The sequence below is a fragment of the Pogonomyrmex barbatus genome, unplaced genomic scaffold (genome assembly GCF_055798465.1).
Source record: "Pogonomyrmex barbatus isolate J1 unplaced genomic scaffold, ASM5579846v1 scaffold5, whole genome shotgun sequence".
Taxonomy (NCBI): domain Eukaryota; kingdom Metazoa; phylum Arthropoda; class Insecta; order Hymenoptera; family Formicidae; genus Pogonomyrmex; species Pogonomyrmex barbatus.
This window is the reverse complement of record NW_028297149.1, coordinates 6843974-6863998: the sequence shown is the minus strand read 5'-3', so window position 1 is coordinate 6863998 and position 20025 is coordinate 6843974. Positions and strand designations below refer to the sequence as shown.

Sequence of the window (20025 nt, the reverse complement as noted above, 5' to 3'; positions counted from 1 at the left end):
GAGATCGCAGCCAAGGATCGCATCTCGAATGGGACTCTGGAAGATCGGTTTGTTTTGCGGATTAGGCTCATGTTTTAGTCGCGGCCCGCGACGAATCACGAAACGCGGACCGGCGCACGTCGCCGCTTTTTCTCCCAGCGAGAGTCGTCGAGCCGTCGACTCTCAATGCCACGACGGGCGAACTGCGAAGGGCTATGCCCGAAATTGCTTCCATAAATGTTCGGCGCATATAATCGAATTTGCGAAACAATAAACCCGCTGATTGGAAATTAATCAAATCATCTTTTATGATTTTACGGTGAGCCGCAGAAATGCTCTCGCCGTCGACGAGTACGTTAACTGAGAGTAGGTTGAGACATCAAAACTTATGTACAACGTTAAAAATTTATTATAAGAATAAATAATTAGTGTGTATATTATCTAGCAGCTTTACATAATATTTTAATATATAAAAAACGTTTTAGTAACTTATATCGATGAATGTGGTGTGTGTGTGTGTGTGTGTGTGTGTGTGTGTGTGTGTGTGTGTGTGTGTGTGTGTGTGTGTGTCTTATGTGTACTGTTATGTATACCTATCATGTAGTAAATGGTATTTTTCTACGCACAATGGTTATAGATTAATCTGTAACATAATATTCAACTAATCATGTTTTATCGTCAATAACGCTTTTACTTCTCTTATTATTTTAATTCTCTGTTCTTTCTAGTATACATCTTCATCTTATAACAATTTTCTTCTTTTCAAGTTTGTTATTAATGTCACCAAATTATAACATGACTTTCGTTTTATAATAAAATGTAGAGAACTTAGTGTACGTGAGGTATCCTATGTTATGAAACTTGAAGAGTAAATAAAAGTTAGAGGAAGAGCCAGTTAAATCAGATAATTTATGCAGTAAGGATAAAATCTTAGTAATGAATCTCGCGATTACAATGATAACACGGATAATGTTTCGCGTGTTAAAATATTGTTAGATCAACTTATGCATTTGAAGTTGATTATAATTTCTTGAGTATGATAGACAGGTACGTTTAAGACATGCCGTTATATTATTGACTTTTATTAAAAGTACGTATAAGTGTACATGCTAAGTATACAAAATTACAATAGAGCATTACGTAGAAGAGGTTCCGGTGAAGAGAGTATGTACAACAGGATAATACATCTATATTTATATGTATACTTATGCATATATGTATATATGTATATATGTATGAGGAAAGGTTCATTTTTGGATGTAAGGAGGATAAAGTTAGTAACGAAACTTAAGATATCTGAGCATCGTCATCTTCGTAATTTCTTAAATCGGCGGAATTTAATTCGTCTCACATAATCTTCCGATTGAAATCGTGGATTTACGAGAGAATCTCAATACGTGATACACCTGTCCTTCGTTACACCTCCGCTTACGCTATTTATTGAGCTAACAGTAAATACATCACGCGCGTCTCGTTTGCTTTTTCTCGAGTCTGATATATAGCGACGTTGCCGCGGCTTCGTCCTGAAAGGTGATATGAAAGATAATATTTTTTCTCGAATATAAAGTGTTAAACTGCACTTTTTTCTCGGAGTTTTTTAATATATTAATTACTCAGTTATATGTTGAAGTTATTTGTTTTTCAAGATTATCATTTGAATTAAATGCATAAAAATGATTGACGAGAGTAGCGCGTTTTTTTGTCTAATCATAAAGAATATAAATGCGTGAAAATGTAATATAACACAGACAATTTACATTCGAGCAAACAATATGACGACACTTATTATCGATCTCGAGCGTAAATTTGATCACTCCGAAATAAGGTCTTGCAACGAAGCCGGGCAACATGACACAACTTGTCAGAGAATAGACTAAACAAACAAACAATAACAACAAAAATAAAAAAAAAATGTTCTCCTTTCGTGGTCAATGTAAGCTTCGAGCTTTCTCGTCATGCTGTCAGCATGACGATTTGGCGCCATCCACTATTTATGACACTATTGCACCATGCTTGCACGTGCACGGTAAGCTGCAATGATCGAAATATTATTTCCAAATCTAAGAATCTATATATGAAAACCTCTAATAATTTTTTAATTTTCTATAGAAGTTTATATGTAAAAAGTACTTTTAGTAGTAAACATGATAGCTATGTTGATGGATCAATTTGAAATTATTAATAATTCTCAAATCATTGTAACTAAATTTTCTAATATAAAATACATTAATATTTCGATCATCTGCAACGACGAATCGCTCGATCTCAGTAAAAACAGTAAGATGAGAAAGAGCTTCTTCCAAGAGTCTTCCTTATTTCATTGGTTGTATTTTGGCACGGGGTTGAGTCACGCGCGCTTATCTTCCGTCGTGAAACGAAATTACGCGCCGAATTTTAACTTGAGAAATATTCGCCGATCAAATTGACTTTTGAAAAGTTCCACTAATACATTAAATTTAATCATTCAATCTTGGCATCAAAGTTAAAGTTGTAAATAAGCACACGACAGGTAAATGTTCTGCAGTGGAAATAGAAGAGAAAAGACACGACTACCGTGATAAATAAATAAAACGAATTCATAAAATTAAATATGTTGTTTCGCGTGTTTTGAGAACGGAGCAGATTTCAATAAGATAACAATTCATAAATCTACGGAGAATACCGTCCAGCGGCTTCGTCCGCAATCAATCCCACACCATCGTGACTCGTTCTCGTTTGAGCGTCTACAGCGAATCAAAATTGGACTCCCGATCGCTAGTCTGTGAAAAATAGCAATTAATAGCAATGCAATGACAATTTCAATAAGATATCAGACATTTACGTTTCGTAATATTTGATTAAGCTTGTTTTTTTAATATAAAATCATCTTACCCTGTCCGGACTGTATAGTGGCGGATGTTGTGCCGGAAGTCTCAATGTGCTGCCTAAATCACGCTCAGCCATAGTGTGACCCTCGCTAGCGCTGTCTCTAGTGTCCCTGTTATCTCTAGTGTCCTTGACGCTATTCCTTCGAGCGGCGGCGACTTTCGTCGGCGGCTGAATCGTGGTTTCGCCGCACGATCTCGCTAGTGTGGAACCAGCCTCGCCTAGATCCAGTCTAAGAAGCTTCGTTGGTGCTTGGATGGTTGTCTCGCCGCACGAGCGAGCCAAGGTCGAGTCGAGATCAACCTGAAGATCTCCGCTTCTCAGTACCTTCGTCGCTGGTTCCACAGTGGTCTCGCCGCAGGAACGTGCCAAGGTGGACTCAGCATCCACAGTACGGGTTACCGTGGCCGATACCTGTCCGTTAATTAATGGTTCCATTATACATATATCATTTGTCAACTTTCTAGAAATTTCAAGTTTGTTTTTAAAATGATTGGTGAAATGTAAATGATACCTGAAAACCGGCGCTCACGAGAGCTCCCGTGGGCGTCATCGGATTCCTTGCGCCTTGTAAATCAGCTTCTTTGCAGTCCTTTATGCTAGGTATACTTTGTTTCCTATTAGCGGGAGAGCTCGTGCCGTTGTCGAGATAATTTATGAGTTTGTGTTCCTCGGTGGCAAATGTACTCATAACGGTCTTATTATAATTTTGCGGTGACTGTGGCGCTGATCGGTATTTCGCACGTGGAATCATTACCGTCAAGGAGCGATCACGCTGATCGTCGTTGACTGGTATCGCTAAAGGAACGTCAAGTTTATTGAACGAAAAGAAATGATATATTGTTTTTAGTAATTAATATTATATAAATATTATACAAAACATTAATATTAAAGAGATTGAAATATTAAAAGAAATAATAACAAAACATACTGGCTGCAGGCACCATAGTAGCTTTTCTGGATGGATGACGAGGTTTCGCACTGATCTTACGAACGAGTCGTTTGTTTGGCGGCAGCGGCGCTATCATTTGGGGAGGCGGTGGTAAAACGTGCGGTACATGATGAGGTATCGCCAAATCAGTGACACTACCTTCGCTACTAGTATCACCACCTGTTCCGGGGATCATGGCTCGTCTATCTCCGGTTTTCCGATCACGTCTTGGATGTCGGAAGCATGTCATTCCTACACAGATTGCTAGCAGACCCAACAAGATTGCACCAGATGTCACTAGAGCTATCAACAAAACTGCAAACACATGAAAATATAATTTAAAAAGTTCACTTTTTCTTTGTAACACTATAATTCGTTTGATTTATCGTAATTTAATAAATCATAATATTGTTTGATTTCACAAAATATGCTTTCTCCACCTTTGAGATTAACTTGACATCGTTGGCCGCTGTGCCAAGGGAAGCACTCGCACACCTCTTGACCGAGAGAATTGGTGACGCAATGACCTTTGTTATTACAACCAGCACATCCCAGTGGCGCTTGCGAGCATATCCTTCCAGGGTAGGCCGGATTTTCTGATAAATCAGCCCAGCCTTCTTTACAAGAACATTGATAAGATCCTCGTAAATTGAAGCATGCCGCGTGAGGCGAGCAATCGTGATGCGGGCCATTTTCCTTGGAAGCGCATTCGTCAAAGTCGACCGCCTCGATCTAGATTAAATTGAAGAACGAAATATCGAGAATTCATAATTAATAACAAAACTTAAATTTTTTTTTTATTTTTACTTATTTTTCGCGATTCAACTTACTAAATCAAGGTTCTTTGAAGCGTAGACTTCTGTGCCACCTAAGCTGTAATTACTTCCAACCAAATATTTTCGAAGGACTTCTTTTAATCTGGTCTCATTAGCGTTGTCACTCAGCTGCACATGGAACTCAACCTTCGTAGGATCGGGAGTAAATCCGACGATCTTGAGGCCTCTGTACACATCTCTCAAGTCGCTCTGCATTAAAGTTCTGTCCAAGGCATCCTTCGTCGGGATTACTAAACGTTTGTAAGTTAACGATGTAGAATCGTTCAAGGCAGCGTCATACGCCACGAATTCGTGGCCGATACGATCCAGACCAACGCGCAGTGTATACGTGTAAGTTGCTGAAAGTACACGTTAATTCAAACATGTTAAATTGTATAACGATATATCTGCGAAAAACAAAAAGTACGTCGTCACGAATCGTACAGATGTATCTGTAAACTTACGCTTGCAAGGGCGATCTGGGAACATTCTCGCAAATCCTGGCCGACAGACACATCTCATCTCGGTTCCTGCTTCGGCGCAAACCTCAGACTTGGACGATTTACATTCCGGCGTGCATTTATTAGCAGCTGGCATGAGAGGTACTATTGGCGCGCCAAGTACTCCACCCGCCAGTACTCTATGGATTTCGTTACCCATTGGATCCTGCTCATCACGAGATACTTCTTCTCCATATTCAGCCTCCACCTGAAATTTAAACAAAATGTAATGTCAGTCTACATAAATTACGTTTTTTATATTTATATATATATATATATATTTGATAAAATAAAATCATATATAATACATAATTTTATTTTATATATAATAATAATATAAAACAATAAAATAATAATGAAAGAAATCGACTCAGTATTGAGAAACTCGTAATTTAACAATAACTGAAGCATGTTTATAAATAGTATTTCGTAAATTAGTACCTCTTCTGCCCCGGGCGCGGGTGGTTTCTGGTCGCTCATCACGACAAATATAGAATCATTATCCGCTACATTATCGTATGTTGAAGGCATTCTTGTAATGATTGGTTGTAAGATCGTCGAAGTTACCGTAGACACTACGCTTGTCGGACGCACCAGTGTTTCCGTCACAGTTTCAACAGTCGTCGTGGTCATCGTGTGCGTGAGTAGAAGCGTTCTCGTTGTCGGTGGAGAACCCAGTACCGATGTTTTAGTTCTCGTTACCGTCGATGTCCTGTATCGCGTCACCTAATTCGCATATAATAATAATCTGTGATTCTTCGAAAAATACTAACTAATAACGATTACTAAATGCATATTGAGACGTTCGTACCTCTTTTGACTTTGTACGTACAGTTGCGCTGGATTGATCCTTGGCGATGGTATTGCTCGCCTTTGCAACGTTCTTCGTAAACTGTGTAGCTAAATTGCTTGTCGTGGAACGCGTTTTATTGCTTGGCGTTGGTATCAATGTGCTGGTTACTTTAGTAATTGAACTGTCGACTCTAGTGACGATAACGGATGACTCTTTGTTCGCCGTTTTATTTACGATGCTGTATTCGATCACTTGCGGTTTATGCGTCTTGATGTTCGAAATCGTCGAATGCTGTTTCTTTTCTGTGCTTGTGATGAATGTTAAAGATTCGGTGGGCTCCACTCTTATTGACGGTAACATACTCTCGTGGCTGGATTCTAAGAATATCGGATGTTCAGGTCGCTTAACAGGATTTGGAGGGACGTCTAAACCATACAATCTCGTTGGCTCGACATTGCGAATTGTCGATGATCTACTTGGCTGAATGTGATCCACTTGAGGTGGTCGCAATTTCGTCGGTATTACCACATTTGTAGACAATGTCGATGTCGTTTGAATGGAGTTTCTAAAAATAATAATCAAATTACAAGCTCGTCCGGGAAAAAAACAGAGATTTATAAAGTAATTTACGTACCTAGACACGGGTCTTGTATCAAAAGGTCGCACAGTGTAGATGCTAACATGTTCGCTCATCCGCGTTTCCACAGGTCTGAGGATCTCAGGGACGTCGATTACGACCGGTAGATCAACGGTGCCATGAATAATTGGGATTTTCGATTCGATATCTTGAATTACTGGGATATGAGATGTCGCGACAGCGGTGGCAATCTGTATGGAACCGGAGACCGCGACAGCTGGCCTTACAGTAGCAATCTCGAGGGGTCTCGTCGTTGTCAATATCGGTGGTGGCACCATATCCTGAAATATAACGAATAATGTTAGATTTTGCATACAATTTCGTTTTGACGGTAAACATCTTATTCTCGCAAATATGTATAATTTTACCTGCGACAATAATTCTACAAGGAAAGGTCTCGTGAGCGATGGCCTTGGACTTGGGGGAACCATATTCGTGCTAGGTAGAGACGGTACGGCTGATGGTACAGTTGATTCTTTCAAAGGTACATATTTTGGTGGCTTCAGGCCTGATTCGTCGGTCGTCACTATGGCGAATCTATCTTCTACCGGCATATGAGTAGTAGTGATGTCTACCGGCGGTGGCGACAATCCGAGCACATCGCTCGACGGCGGTGGCGGTGGTTTAAGCCCGTCTTGCTCTTTTTTCTTCGATTGATTCGATCCGACTCCCATGTTCAGGGGCGGTGGCATCATGTCTCTAGAGGGAACGTTTGTTTCCTTCATCTTTTCCTGTTCACTGTGAGAGTCCGAAGAGGCAAAGTTTGTTTGGAACGCCGTGTCCAAGGTCTCATCATTCTTTTTATTATGCGATAGATTATTTTTTGTCACTAACATGCTGGGCGGGCGCTCCGTTTGCGTCTTACTATCGACTTCTTCACCCGTAGCTTCGACCGACATGGAGAACTTAACATTCGGACGACCATATGTTTCCGGTCCCGCGTTACCACTCGAGACGACTACCGGTTCCGGTACGTGAGGTTTTGGTTTCGTCAGAATGTGGGGATATTCCGGATGCACTCTCGTGAACGTTCCATGCTCAGGTCGAGTGATACCTGGACGTTTATTGCCGATCGGACGAGACGTAGTGCTGTTTTTATTCTCAGATATCTTTGTCTCGGAAGTTCGGAAATCGTGTCCGGTTGATATTTTCTGTTGGGATTTTATAATGTCCGGAATCGCTACATCCACGTTCCAATTCTGAAGATTATTCGTCTTTATTCCATGATTCAGTGTCTGATTAATAAAAATTTCTGTACTTGGTTTAACGTTTTCCGGACGTTTTACAGTGTAATCAGGTCTAACTTCTAATTTAATCGGCGGTTTTGTTAATATTTCTGGTTTGATCCGGCTTAAACCAGGTCTTGAATCGGGTCTACTATCAGGTCTAGAAAATGGCCTTCCTGGTCTGTCTATTTCAACGCCGAACTGAGGTATAATCGCCGGTGGCTTTAGATCAATAGTATCGTCGCGTTCGAGTGAGTTCAGTGTCGTGACTTGTCCGCCTTGCGTTTTCTTAATCGTAGTTGATTTTACATCCTCATTATAAGGAGCGGGTATGCCGTGAACTATTTCGTAATCGGGCTTGCCCTCTTTTCGTTTGTAGCCATAAGGAGTGGTCGGATCCACATAGCCATTATAAACACCAAAAGGCTTGCCTTGCACAATGGGCAGTTCGTAAGGTCTCGTCTTGTAGGGATCATTATTGTAAGGTCCTTGCAATAATGGCTTCCCATTTGTCTCACGTTCGTAAGTCACGACGTCATGTTCTTGCCCGACTTCCAGTGGCTTACCTACAACCGTATTAATGGAAACAACTGGTCCATATAGAGTTTGTGATTTCAGAGTTTGATTGAGGCTTTGAGAAGCTATCATATCCTTCTTATTCTGATTGTTAGTTTCCTGACTTCTATTTCTTTTTCCATGATAATGATTTTGATAATTGATATATTCCGAGGCACCGATGTGGGAATCTAACAGCGTCTGTTCTGTATGTGTATTAGTTTGCCATTTTTCAAAATGATCTTCTGGCGATACATGCTGCGTCTTTGTCGTGGACACTTGAGGATGCTTGTTCTCTTCGAACGTTGGGTTTGGATATAAAGGATTATGATATTCTATCGCTCCAGTGGGTACTTGATCATTCTGTTCATTTGACAAATTCGACATCACGACATTAGCCACGTTGGTCTTATTTGGATAAGTATGCAATGGTCTGTTCTGATTGTCAATTTGAAGAGTGAATAAATTAGGCGGTATTCGAGTAGATTCCTGGTGAGACTGAGGACTCATTGGTGGACGATGCGATAACACAAAAGTATTATGCGTTTTCATCGGAGGTCTCTGGGGACTAGAATACGTCGGTTTTCTGATCGATGGATATCCAGTGGGTCGTTCCACAAAAACGTGCCGATCTAAAGGACGATTGGTTGTTGGTCTTGATATAGGTCGCGGTCTCGGTCGATTATTTAACGCAAATCTGATTGGTTTCTTGTCCGATTTCCAATTGTTATTTAATGTTATCTCGTTTCCAGAATCTGGTTTACCTAGAAATATATATCGATGTGGAACCTCGGTTGGCGTGACTTCTACACGTCTCGGAGGGGCTTGTTCCGGAGTTTGACCGTTCGAAAAATGGCCGCGTATTGGTGGTTGATGGACGGAGTGTGCATGAGAATGGACGGACGGATGAGGAATGGACTGGGGTCGAACGTTTATTGTCTCTGGCTTGTGGTGTACAAGAATTTCTGTATGAACGTGACTGGAACCTCCAGATCCGTCGGGACGTTTAATTAAATGAACGTCCGACGGTCTCTTGTCGAGCCTTAGTATAGGCGTCTCCGACACTTCTTGCGGTCTTCCGCGTATAGGTGACAACAATACAGCATGTGGACGACTAGAGAAACCTGGTTTTGGAGATTTGAAATTACTAGGTGGTAATGGTGGAACCATATAATGAGTTGGATTCTTCTCGTTTGAATATTGAGGTAGATCTTCGGCCTAAGCATATAAAAAAGTGATACAAAAATATTATTTCATAGCAATAACGCTAATATTAATATCAACATCATACATACTTTTTGACCGATGAAACCTGGTCCAACTTCAGGTTCTGGATAAGGCGATGGATCGTCAAAATATTGGCCGCTTATATGAGGTTCATTAGTATCTCCAAAAATCAGAGCTTGCGTGCCACCTTGTGGAATTACGACATTAGCTACTTGACTGGGTTGAATATTGACTAATAGAGGTTGCCCTGTTGATCTATCAATGACATGTGGGACTTGATGGATTATCGGCTCAGTAGGTTTTGGCTCTGAGCTCTGTATTATGACAGAACTCTCTGGTAACAGAGGATCTTTCTGTGCCCATGGTGGTCGCTTCTGTTCTTCCGAAGGTAATACGACCGAGGTTGGATATGGTTTCTCAATCGGTTTATCTGAATGAACCTTGAAAAAAATATTATGTATCATTCTGTACGTATAAAAAACGACACAAACGAATATATATAAATAATACAAAAGATGAGACGTACTTCGTCATATCTTGCAGGCGATAAAGGCGGTGTTAAGGGATCTTTGGCGCTCCAAGGTCTTCTGTATTTTTCCGAATTCCACTCCGGAACTTTATGATTAATATTAGGATTTGCATATTGCTCTACGTGTGGTCTGTCAGGTGGTTTTAATAAAGGATCATTCTCTAAGATATCCTGTTTTGATGCAATTTTCTTAGGTGGTGGTTGAATGGGAAGCAATTTTTGAGGTTGTTTAGCAGGTGGATGATTGGCATCGAGAGGAATAGAAACCGGAACTTTCAAATGTTCTTCATAAATCTGATGAGCTGGCAGAATTTGCACCTGTGCGTTTTGCACAGTTTGTTGAGTTTGTACTTTATCGTCGTTCTCCAAAATCTCTAATACAGGATGTACCGGGATATTTGGTACCGGTAACGGCGGTGGTTTCATGCCAATATGCTTTTCATCCTTTAAAAATGTCTGCGGCGGTCGCGGAGCCATTTTACCAGGTTTTCCTATGATAACATCGCTGTTTGCGGTGATTACTTCACCCGGAGATATCGGTATACCGTCGGCGAGACTACTAGTAACTTTATGGCGTGTCTCGGCAATATAATTATGGTTGAGATTTACTAAATGAGCAGCTAGAAAAGACAATCGTATTTGCAATACGCTAAACAGAATATTAATAATAACTATTAAAAAAAGAAGATTGTTACCGATGTTTTGGCTTTCAGCGGTTTCTATATCACCATCAGCAAATTCTGCGACGGGTATGTATATCGGCGATCGTTGCGTTGTGACTTCTTGTGTTTCAGTGAGAGGTACAGTATCATTTTTACGAGTAGCCGCGGTTTTTCCTTGCAGTAATCCTGCCATTGCTGTAATCACTGGTCCCAAAGCAGACAAGCTATTTATTCCTAAAGAACCCAGACTAAGGAGAGGTTTGTTAACTGAAGAATCGTCTCCGGATTGAATATTGGGTCGTTTATTTTGTGCTTCATCGCTCGATAGCGTAGTACCATTATTATCCTATATAAAAATTACAAATTTTACATATAAAGCATTGATATACAAAATATTTGTATAATTGTTAAATTATATATATATATATATATATATATATATATATATATATATACATATTAATTTCCTGTTGTAAGAAATTAAAAAAAACTATTTTCTTAATTTATCAGAAAATATTATAAGTTAAATGTACCTGTTTATCGATGGAATCCGCAGGCTTTATTTCAAAATTGGTATCCTCCGACAACGTTTCTGGAGGCGTTGCAATTGTCGTGCTTGTAGTAGTTTTCTCCTGTTTTTTTATTTCTGTAATAGAGCTTGATTCTGGAAGATTTGAGGTCGCGGTTGGATCAATTTGATCTTCGTCGTCAAAGAAGATAATCGTCGAACCTGTGACGACGTTTTTTACTGGATCAGAATGATGCGCGGTTGTCAAGAGGGCATTCATATATCCAGCGTCTAATAAACTCGGGGCTATTGACTCCGTCACAACATTTTCTACGATATGTGAACGAGACGTCACGGTTGTTGATGTCTCACCATCTGGGCCAGCCTGACAAGAGAGAGAGAGACAGAGATTTTAAATGTATGTAGTGCGTAAATACATTGTATTTAAAGTACCGTAAATACCTGCAGCAACGTCGTGAAGTAAGTGAATGTAGTAAGGTATGTTTTAGTAGCGAAGATCTGTATAGGCTCCGGCGTTGGATTAATTGGAACGGTTTTCATGCTTGTTTTTCGTACTGGCACTTTCTCCAATACTACGTCTGTCGACGTGGCTACATTCGTACGAACTACCGTGCTACCTTTCTCCAAAAATGTATTGAAGTACGTATACGTGATGTAATACGTCTTAGTCATATCCGTCACACTATCATCGGTATTGTCCAAGGCAGTTAAAGTAGTTGTGACACTCGTCGGTCGTGGTAGAGGTGCTGATTCTGTTATGATCAGCTAAAAATAAAAATAAAAAAAAAAAAGAATAACATTAATAAATGACACGGTGAATATCGGTGTAAAAATTTTGCAAAATAGATAAGCTAACCTGAGTAATCGTGTCGCTAACCGTCTCTATTTTCGTTCGACCCTCTTCTATAAATGTCTTTTCTAACACTCTGGTACTGAGATATGTATTAGTTTCCGGTCGCGAAGCTTCTGATGGCTCGAGAATCATGTCTAGATAATGCTGCGGCGCGGTAACCGTGTTTGTTATGACTTTCGTGCTACTTTCTAAGGCATTATTCACATCCGGATGATCTGTGTTCAAAGTCAGATACGTGTAAGTCGTTTTAAATACTTCGGTACGTAGAGTCGGGGACGCATCCAGAGTCACGCCTGCGGTTTCAGAACCATGTTTTCTATGCCGTTCCTCTGTCGCAGTATTTGCTACCACCTGAAAAAATAATAAAATCATTATATTAATTTTTTGCATGATATGTTAATAAATCATTAATTATTTAAAATATCTGAAAATATAAGAAAAATATATAAAAAAATAAATTAATTGACTCTAAGAAATACTCAATATTATATTAATCAAATATTTTGGTAATAATCCTTTCTGCGATATATACAGATTACTCAGACTTACTTATTATAGAAATTATATTAAAATTATTAATTACATTATATTATTAATCAAAAAAGAATAATAGAGTAATAAGTTTAATATCTTAAAATATGTCTTTTGTAATATTTTTTATATAATATTTTCTTACTTACACTTTTACTTTTTAAATGATCGAATTAGATGATATATCTCATGCGGCTTAAAATTATCGCTATTAATAAATGGAACTGTTAAGATTTTATTTGGAGAAATGTACAGCAAACGTGTATACGTTTGCATAAGCACCTGCTGCTCCGTGGAAACGGTAGTCTTTCCATCCTTGGTAATTGTGTTGAGGTACGTGAAAGTTGTTGTGCAAGTCTTCGTGACAAACTCGTTCGGCTTATCCTGCGGGAGAAGCATGACCACCGCTTCTGACAAGGTGAGAGTAGGTTGAACATTCGAATTCTCCCATCGTAGAGCCGGAGTCGGCCCGGCGACGATGACTTCCACGCCGTTCGACATCACGCGGGTCGCTAAATTGAACCTGCGTCCTTCTTCCTCATCCTTCACCTCGTACTCTCCTATCATTACGATATCATAAGCGACGCTTCACAGTGTTGCGTATATACAAAAGGGAAATCGTCTCGCAATAATAACTTTTATTATTGTTTTTCATTTTAAAGGTATTAAAATGAAATTTCTTTCCTAGCGGAAAAGATGCTATTGTTAGCTTACCTATTTTCGCCAAAATATAATTATTTATATCAATATGTTTAGAAATAAAAAGAATCGTATATTCGAATTACAATCGAATGTACGACAAGTTTTTACAGAAAAAAAATACAGTCGGTAAAATTATATAATTAACAAAGGATAGGATTAATATTCATGTATGTATATATATATGTATATATCGTATAAAGAAACGCAAATTTAGATATGTACAGTATCGTTTTGTCATATACAGTATGTACATTTCATACAGGGCTGTAATGTACAGGAAAAAAAATTTAGAATACCAGAAGCCAATTAACATAGTATTTAACAGGAGCATTTACATAGTCCAGCAGTCCGTCTCGTACAGGTCTAACCGAATTCGCGAAAACAGGAAGTCTACAGGTACACAATAGATTATTAGTCTAAGGATTATATTACATACGACGATTACCATGAGCACTCAACATTGATAAAACAGCCTATTTAATTCTATTTTTACCAAATTTATAGATTTCGATCAAAATTATTTCAATGAAACATTATATATATATGTATATATATATATATATATATATATATATTTCGTATCCGGATTTTATTTTTCTTGTGCACTGTGTGATCGTCGTGAGAAAGAGAGACAGAGAGAGAAGTCTCAGATGGGTAAAAGGTACTACTCACCGGCAACTGGGGGTACTGGATTATACACAGACGATACGAAGCCGGTTGACGACTCCACGGTAGGAGTGACAGTCACCGTGACGGGCACCGTCAACGTAAGTGTCGTCACTCTCGGTCGTACGGTCGTCGACGACGTCACTTTAGTCTCCTGTCCGTTAAGTTGCGTCACCACGTATGTGTACGTCCTTAGTCGCGTCGACGTCACTACCGTCTCCGTGTAGTAAACGCTTATGCTGGGCTCCAGCGCAAGATTTGACGTAGATTTAGTCTCTATCTCGGTTGGTTTCGACGGCAAGATCTCGGGGAAATCGAGGCGAGACAACGACAGATAAAGATCATCTGCCAGCCCGGCTTCGATCTCCTCCGGCGTAGGCGAGGCGATCTCGCTCGTAACTTTTGTCGCGGGAGTTGTCTCGATTACGGAGCTTACGATGACCGATGTGGATTTCGTCTCGCGGGTATAATTCGCATTGAGAGGTATCACGCTGGGTATGTACGAATCGTCGAGATAATTCGACATATCAGTATCGCGTATCTTAGTCTCGAGCGGTATAACACTTTCGAAACTTGGCGCGATCGCGATAGTAGGATCGGATGGAAGGACCGTTCCGATTAGAGAAATCTGGGTCGAATTAGAGTCAATTATGACGTCCGCTTGGATGGATTTCACCGTTAATATTTCTTCTGGATTCTCGCTCGTCGTTTCCGGTATCACATCGTGTTTCGTAGAATCTTCAGGATTTTCGGTTGAATCTTGTTCTTTACTTTCCGTATCGAGCGTTGTCGTCTCAATAACAAATGAAATATCTTTTTTCGTCGTATTTTCCTTATCAGAAACATTCATAGATTCGATTGATTGTTCGGGATTTAACGTAGTGATGTCCTCCTCCATGAAAGTAGTTTGTTCTTCAGAACTGGCAATAGTTGTGTGCTCTTTTATTGTAAATTTACCATCACTATCTTCTTCAATATGACTGAGTTCAGTAGTTGATACATTTCCACTTGATATAACGGTTTCCGTAGATATCTCCGTATTATTACCATCTTCCAAAGCAACCGATTCTGTTATATTTACAGCTGCATCGGATTCTTGAATTGTTTTTACTGTTTGCTCTTCGAACGACTTTTCTGATGTAGTAATTGGTGTTGTCGTTTCAGTAAGATTATCATTTTCTGTTTGCATCGCAAGATCACTCTTATTCAGCACAATATTATCTTCGTCCTTTGGAGATATTGTCAGATGTTGCTCATCTTTCATTAAAATCGTGATTTCATCTGCATTTTCAGTCGTAGTAGTCGTGTCGTGATAATCTTCATCATCTTCATCTTCATCTTCATCTTCATATTCTTCATCTTCTTCGTCAGACGGAGGGAAAAAGAAATTATCAGTAATAATCACTGGCGTGTCTGGTGTGACTTCTTCTTCAGCGGAGCTGGCGATCGACGACATAAGACTCGCCTCCTCATCTGGTTTGTTATCAATAAGATTTGGTGCTTCTTCAAGACTAGGAGTAACGGTAGAATAATCTTTCTCTTTGACAGTCGTGTTTTCGTCTTCTTCATCTGAATAATCATCATACTCGGAGGAAGGCGCAGTGAAGAATCCAGTAGTGATAATGGCATAAGCCGACGTCGGTTGTATCGGACGCACTGCGATTAACTTCTTTCTAGTTACTCTGACTTTATTCTGGGTCAACATCGGTGATATAGGTTGTAGCTTTCTGCGTCTGGTTATGGTCACTTTGTGTTTTCCAAAACCGGTCGGCTGGTAACCCTCGTAGTCCGGAATATCTGTCGGATAAATTGAGTTAGCTGATCCGAGAGTCCTGACGCGCGTCACCACAATTCTTCGTGGCGTAGTAAACGTGGCGTATGCAAAGTCTTTGGTACGAGGTGCCAAGGGTCTGCGTCTGACGACCGTAAGTTTATGTTGTTTAGCCGTTCTGCTACGCACCACGGGCACTCGAATTCTCACACGTTTCCGTGGTGTCTCTCCAAGGGCTTCATCGTCATCGTCATCGTAGATCCTTCCGTTATCTACGTCATCTTCGTTCGAGGACCATGCATCAACGATGCCTTCTCTGTTGCGTTCAATATTCCTGTTTCCGTATTGCACCGATTCATCGTAGAGATTACCTGCAAAGGCGACGTTTCCACTCGTCTGTTTTGAATCGTACTTCGCCTTGTACTTAAATTCACTCCGAGAGCTACATGAAAATCTATACGATCAAGCAGAGTGCAGCGATAAAGCCGTTCCTGGGAGTTGCTTTCGTAATGCGTTAATTGATTGGAGTTAAATAATGTTGCCGTCTCGTGTTCAGTTTTTTGTGTGCTCGTCCGATTGAATTTCGTCATACTTTGCATTTTAGTAGCATTACCGGGCAGGTGCACGCCCTGTCTGTTTTGTTGTTGTGTTGTCGGCGAGACAGAAGAGTACCATATCCGGTTTTGTCCGTGTGGGCGCGCGTGCGGCGGCAGATCGAGGCTGTGTTAGTAAAAGGAAATTTGGGACGACGCTCGAAGGGGGATGCTTTTAAGAAGGAAACAGAAAAGAGATTCAAGAGAAGGATTGGGAGAGAGCGAACAGAACCGAATAGACACGAGATGGCCACCCTCGCAGATGACTCTCGTTACAGCGAGGCTGTCAACTACCCATAACCCTTTCTTTACTTGTCAAGGAAAGGGATTCCGGTAGTTTCAAAATTGTCTACGCTACATACGAAGCAACTTCAATTTTTTTTATCGACGTTGCTCATTTTTGTTTCCACTATGACGTGGCCGAAGAAGCTGGACCGACGCTCTCCAAATGGAAAAGATTTAGGAAAGGCGGTTAGCCTCCAGGGCGATTCTAAGTAATTTTAATAAAATTATGGACTTATATGATGTAAGGAAAGAAAAGGAGGAGAGAATGAGGAGCGAGAAAGGATTTTTTTCTGTGACAGAAAGAGAAAATTAGGTATAGATGGACGTGGAAATGTGCCGTCCGACGTCACCCACTACGCTCTCAAGACTTTGTGTTGGTGCGTGCGCGTCGATAGAATCTTCGCTTCCCGCCAGAATGGCAATGGCTGTCGGTCCGGCGTGCAACGACGGCGGTACGGAAGGTCGGACTTCGACAATTCCTTCCGAAATGTCTCTTCGTCTTCTAGATGCGGTGGCGGAATCGCCGATTTTCACCGTACTTAGAACAGTACTGAATTCTCCGGGTCTGCGGCCGGAAACATAAAGCGTCACAACGCTGGATTCGGCCTTCGAAGCTGCGGGAGCCTTGGATTCCTTCTTCTTGTCATTTGATTTACCTCGCCCGCCGCGCGATCTGGACGGCTTGTGATACTCTTCTACGTCGTCCTCGTCGGAATATTCGTAGCTATCGTGTCTGTAGTCGGAATCAGCCGGTTGATGTCTTCTCTCGACCTCACCCGGTAGGGTGTTACTCTGTGTAAATGGAGGAGCCGCGAACAAAGGATCCAGCAACGGATTGGTGTTCTGTGGCTGCGTCTGTGGTTGTTGAAGTAACAACAGAAGGGAATTTATGTTGGCCGCAGGTATCGCGACCGTTGGAGTCACCACAACGGTGTCCGTTATATATTCCGTCGCGGTGACGACGTCGGTCGAGGAGTCAACCAGAGTCGTTAGGATCTCCTTTCCGCGGAAGGTGAGTGGAATAACAGTGCTCTGATGTTTCGTTATTGTGGTGACGTAGGAGGTAGTGCGTGTGTTATATTGCGTGGTGGGTGTAGCTTGGGGTAACAAAGGATTCGGCTGACCTAACTGACCCAGAAGTAATTGCGAGAGAAGAATATTGGCGAGAGGAGCGTTGCCAGACAGGGAAGGTTGTACCGTGGAAACTATGTTTTCCACGGAGTATACTTTGGTAGGTACGATAACCGATTGAGAAACGCGGCGACCGCCGAGATTCGTGAGGGTATGCGAGATACGAGTGGTAGGTGTCTCGTGTAGTAAAAATCGTGTAATCTCGGCCTGGCCTTGAACGTTGGTACCCGTCACTTCGCTAACGATAACCACGAGCGGCTTGCCGTCTCCAGCTGTCACTGTGCTATACTGAGAAGGTCCGAGAACTTCAGTGCTGGGTTGCGCCGTTATAATATTTCGCTGTTCCGTGACGCCATTGTTCACCACAGGAATCGTTACTTCCGTTGGTACGTAATGTGTCACTGTTATTGTGCCATCGAAGTTTGGATATATTGTAGGCGCTTCTCGTATGTCTTCATAAGATCCTCTACCTCTCGTAGATCCTCTCCTGCTATTTCCATTTCTTCCGCTTGTCGATCTTGAGCGAGATGATGATACTCGTCGAGAATTCGAAGATTCGGTCGATTTAGAAGATCCGCTTCGTAATCTTGGTGGTCTTACTCTTCCATTGTCAGGTTTACTAGTAGATCTACTATTTGTTCTTGGACTGGAAGTTGGCCTCTTATATCCTAGTCTATTTGAAGAAGAATCTTTTTCCCTTAATGTAAATTGTCTTCCATTATTTGAAGCCGGCGACGGTTTTATTCTAACAGATCCGTTTCTATTTCCATTAGTTTGTTTCGATCTGGTTCTCTGCTGATTCGACAACGACAACGACAACTCTGTTGTTTCCGCCGTTTGATCCGGATCATTAGATGTCTTTTGCGGTTGCGATGGCGTTAAACTTCGTGCACGATTGTTATAACGAGCAAGAGGTTTCGGCGCTGCTTTTGTACTATCTTCTTTATTCGTTGTGGCTTCTAAGAAATCAGATCTCTCTTCCGCTTTTGTAGAAGATGCTTGAGCAGGTCTACGGAAACGGCTGCTATATGCTCTCAGTTGACTAGCTTGACGACGAACTCTTCTTGTTCTGGCTCCAAAAGGTCTAATTTGTACGACAGATCCAGCTTTTCCAGAACGACGATTCACGTTAGTTCTTCTGTCTTCATGTTCCGAACCTTCGTAATCGTTATCTGATATTTCTTCAACAGGCTCATCTTCGAGAGCTTCGTTGCCTTCGTTTTGTCCTTCATTTGGCTCAGTCGGCTCTTCGATAGCTAATTCTTGCTTTCTTCCGAGCAATCCACGTGGCGGGAATAGACCTGTATTGCTCGGTCGTGTTCTCGTAGATACCGGAGGAGTTGCTCTAGTATTCGATCGTCCATTAGTCACTCTAGGAACTGTCGGAGCGCTCGGTCTATTTAAATTTCCCGACCGCCGAGTCGTAGTTGTAGTCGTTGATGGCCTTGGAGTAGTTACTGATCTGCCATTACTGTTTAAACTAATCGGTCTGCGGAATCGCAGAAGTGGATTTGTAGATCTCCTAGATGATTCCGTCGTGGTCTGCAAAGGAGTAGTAACGGTCTCACCATCAAAGAATTCCGTAAACGGTGTTTCGTCCGTTATGAGCGTAGTCGTGGTAAATTCATTGGCGTCGTTTTCTTGATCGTCATGCCTGACGGTAGGCTGTCCTCTTAATAACGTCGATGACGGTCGAATACCCGCACGGTATCTTGATGAGGCGCCGGGAAAAGCGGAACTCGAAGCGCGAGTTGCAACTCTGGCTGAGGATCCTCTTACTGACGTGGAGCCGCGTCTGTTGCCTTGAAACACAGACGACGGGGTTATTCTGGACTGCACTCTACCCCGAGTACTACCCGCTGGGAAGGTTGAACTCGAGGTGGCAGTTCCGCGCCTGCCTGAAAATCTTCTGGAACCTGACGGAGATAACGTTGAGGAATATGGCCCGATCGGTGAAGTAACGCGACCCCGCGACGATGCGAATCTGTTGCCCTTACCGGCCAAAGTGGCAGTTATTGTCGGAGTTATATCCGTTCTGGTAATAGTCGTGGCACCTTGTGCCCCTTTACGTTTTGGATTGAAGGTCGGTCTGTTTCTAGAAGCGAACGGTCTGATAACGGGTGTAAAGGTTCTCTTTCTCGTCGAAAATGTCAATCGTGATTTTTTCTTAGAACTTTGCTCATCATCATCCTCCTCTCCTTCTTCATCATCTTCCTCATTCTGGCCGGAGTCTTCATCTTGATCG

At 41.4% G+C, this 20025-nt stretch overlaps 1 protein-coding gene across 2 annotated transcripts in view; it reads right to left on the bottom strand.

Moving 5' to 3' along the window:
• Positions 1–365: 365 nt before the first annotated feature.
• Positions 366–20025, bottom strand: part of LOC105425375 (uncharacterized) — a 61135-nt gene continuing 41475 nt past the window's right edge. Inside the window, exons 3-21 of one of the 2 annotated variants that reach the window (XM_089081922.1) lie at positions 14007–16142; positions 12915–13192; positions 12105–12452; positions 11690–12013; positions 11253–11612; positions 10753–11065; positions 10055–10677; positions 9597–9968; positions 6889–9519; positions 6518–6801; positions 5902–6448; positions 5532–5816; positions 5055–5298; positions 4606–4949; positions 4216–4507; positions 3776–4090; positions 3359–3642; positions 2851–3258; positions 366–2738 (exon numbers count right to left, since the gene is read on the bottom strand). In XM_089081922.1, the coding sequence (XP_088938048.1) occupies positions 2703–2738; positions 2851–3258; positions 3359–3642; positions 3776–4090; positions 4216–4507; positions 4606–4949; positions 5055–5298; positions 5532–5816; positions 5902–6448; positions 6518–6801; positions 6889–9519; positions 9597–9968; positions 10055–10677; positions 10753–11065; positions 11253–11612; positions 11690–12013; positions 12105–12452; positions 12915–13192; positions 14007–16142 (10424 nt within the window). In that variant the 3' untranslated portion in view covers positions 366–2702. The remainder of the gene's footprint in view (positions 2739–2850; positions 3259–3358; positions 3643–3775; positions 4091–4215; positions 4508–4605; positions 4950–5054; positions 5299–5531; positions 5817–5901; positions 6449–6517; positions 6802–6888; positions 9520–9596; positions 9969–10054; positions 10678–10752; positions 11066–11252; positions 11613–11689; positions 12014–12104; positions 12453–12914; positions 13193–14006; positions 16143–20025) is intronic. The other variant, XM_089081923.1, reaches the window with a different exon arrangement.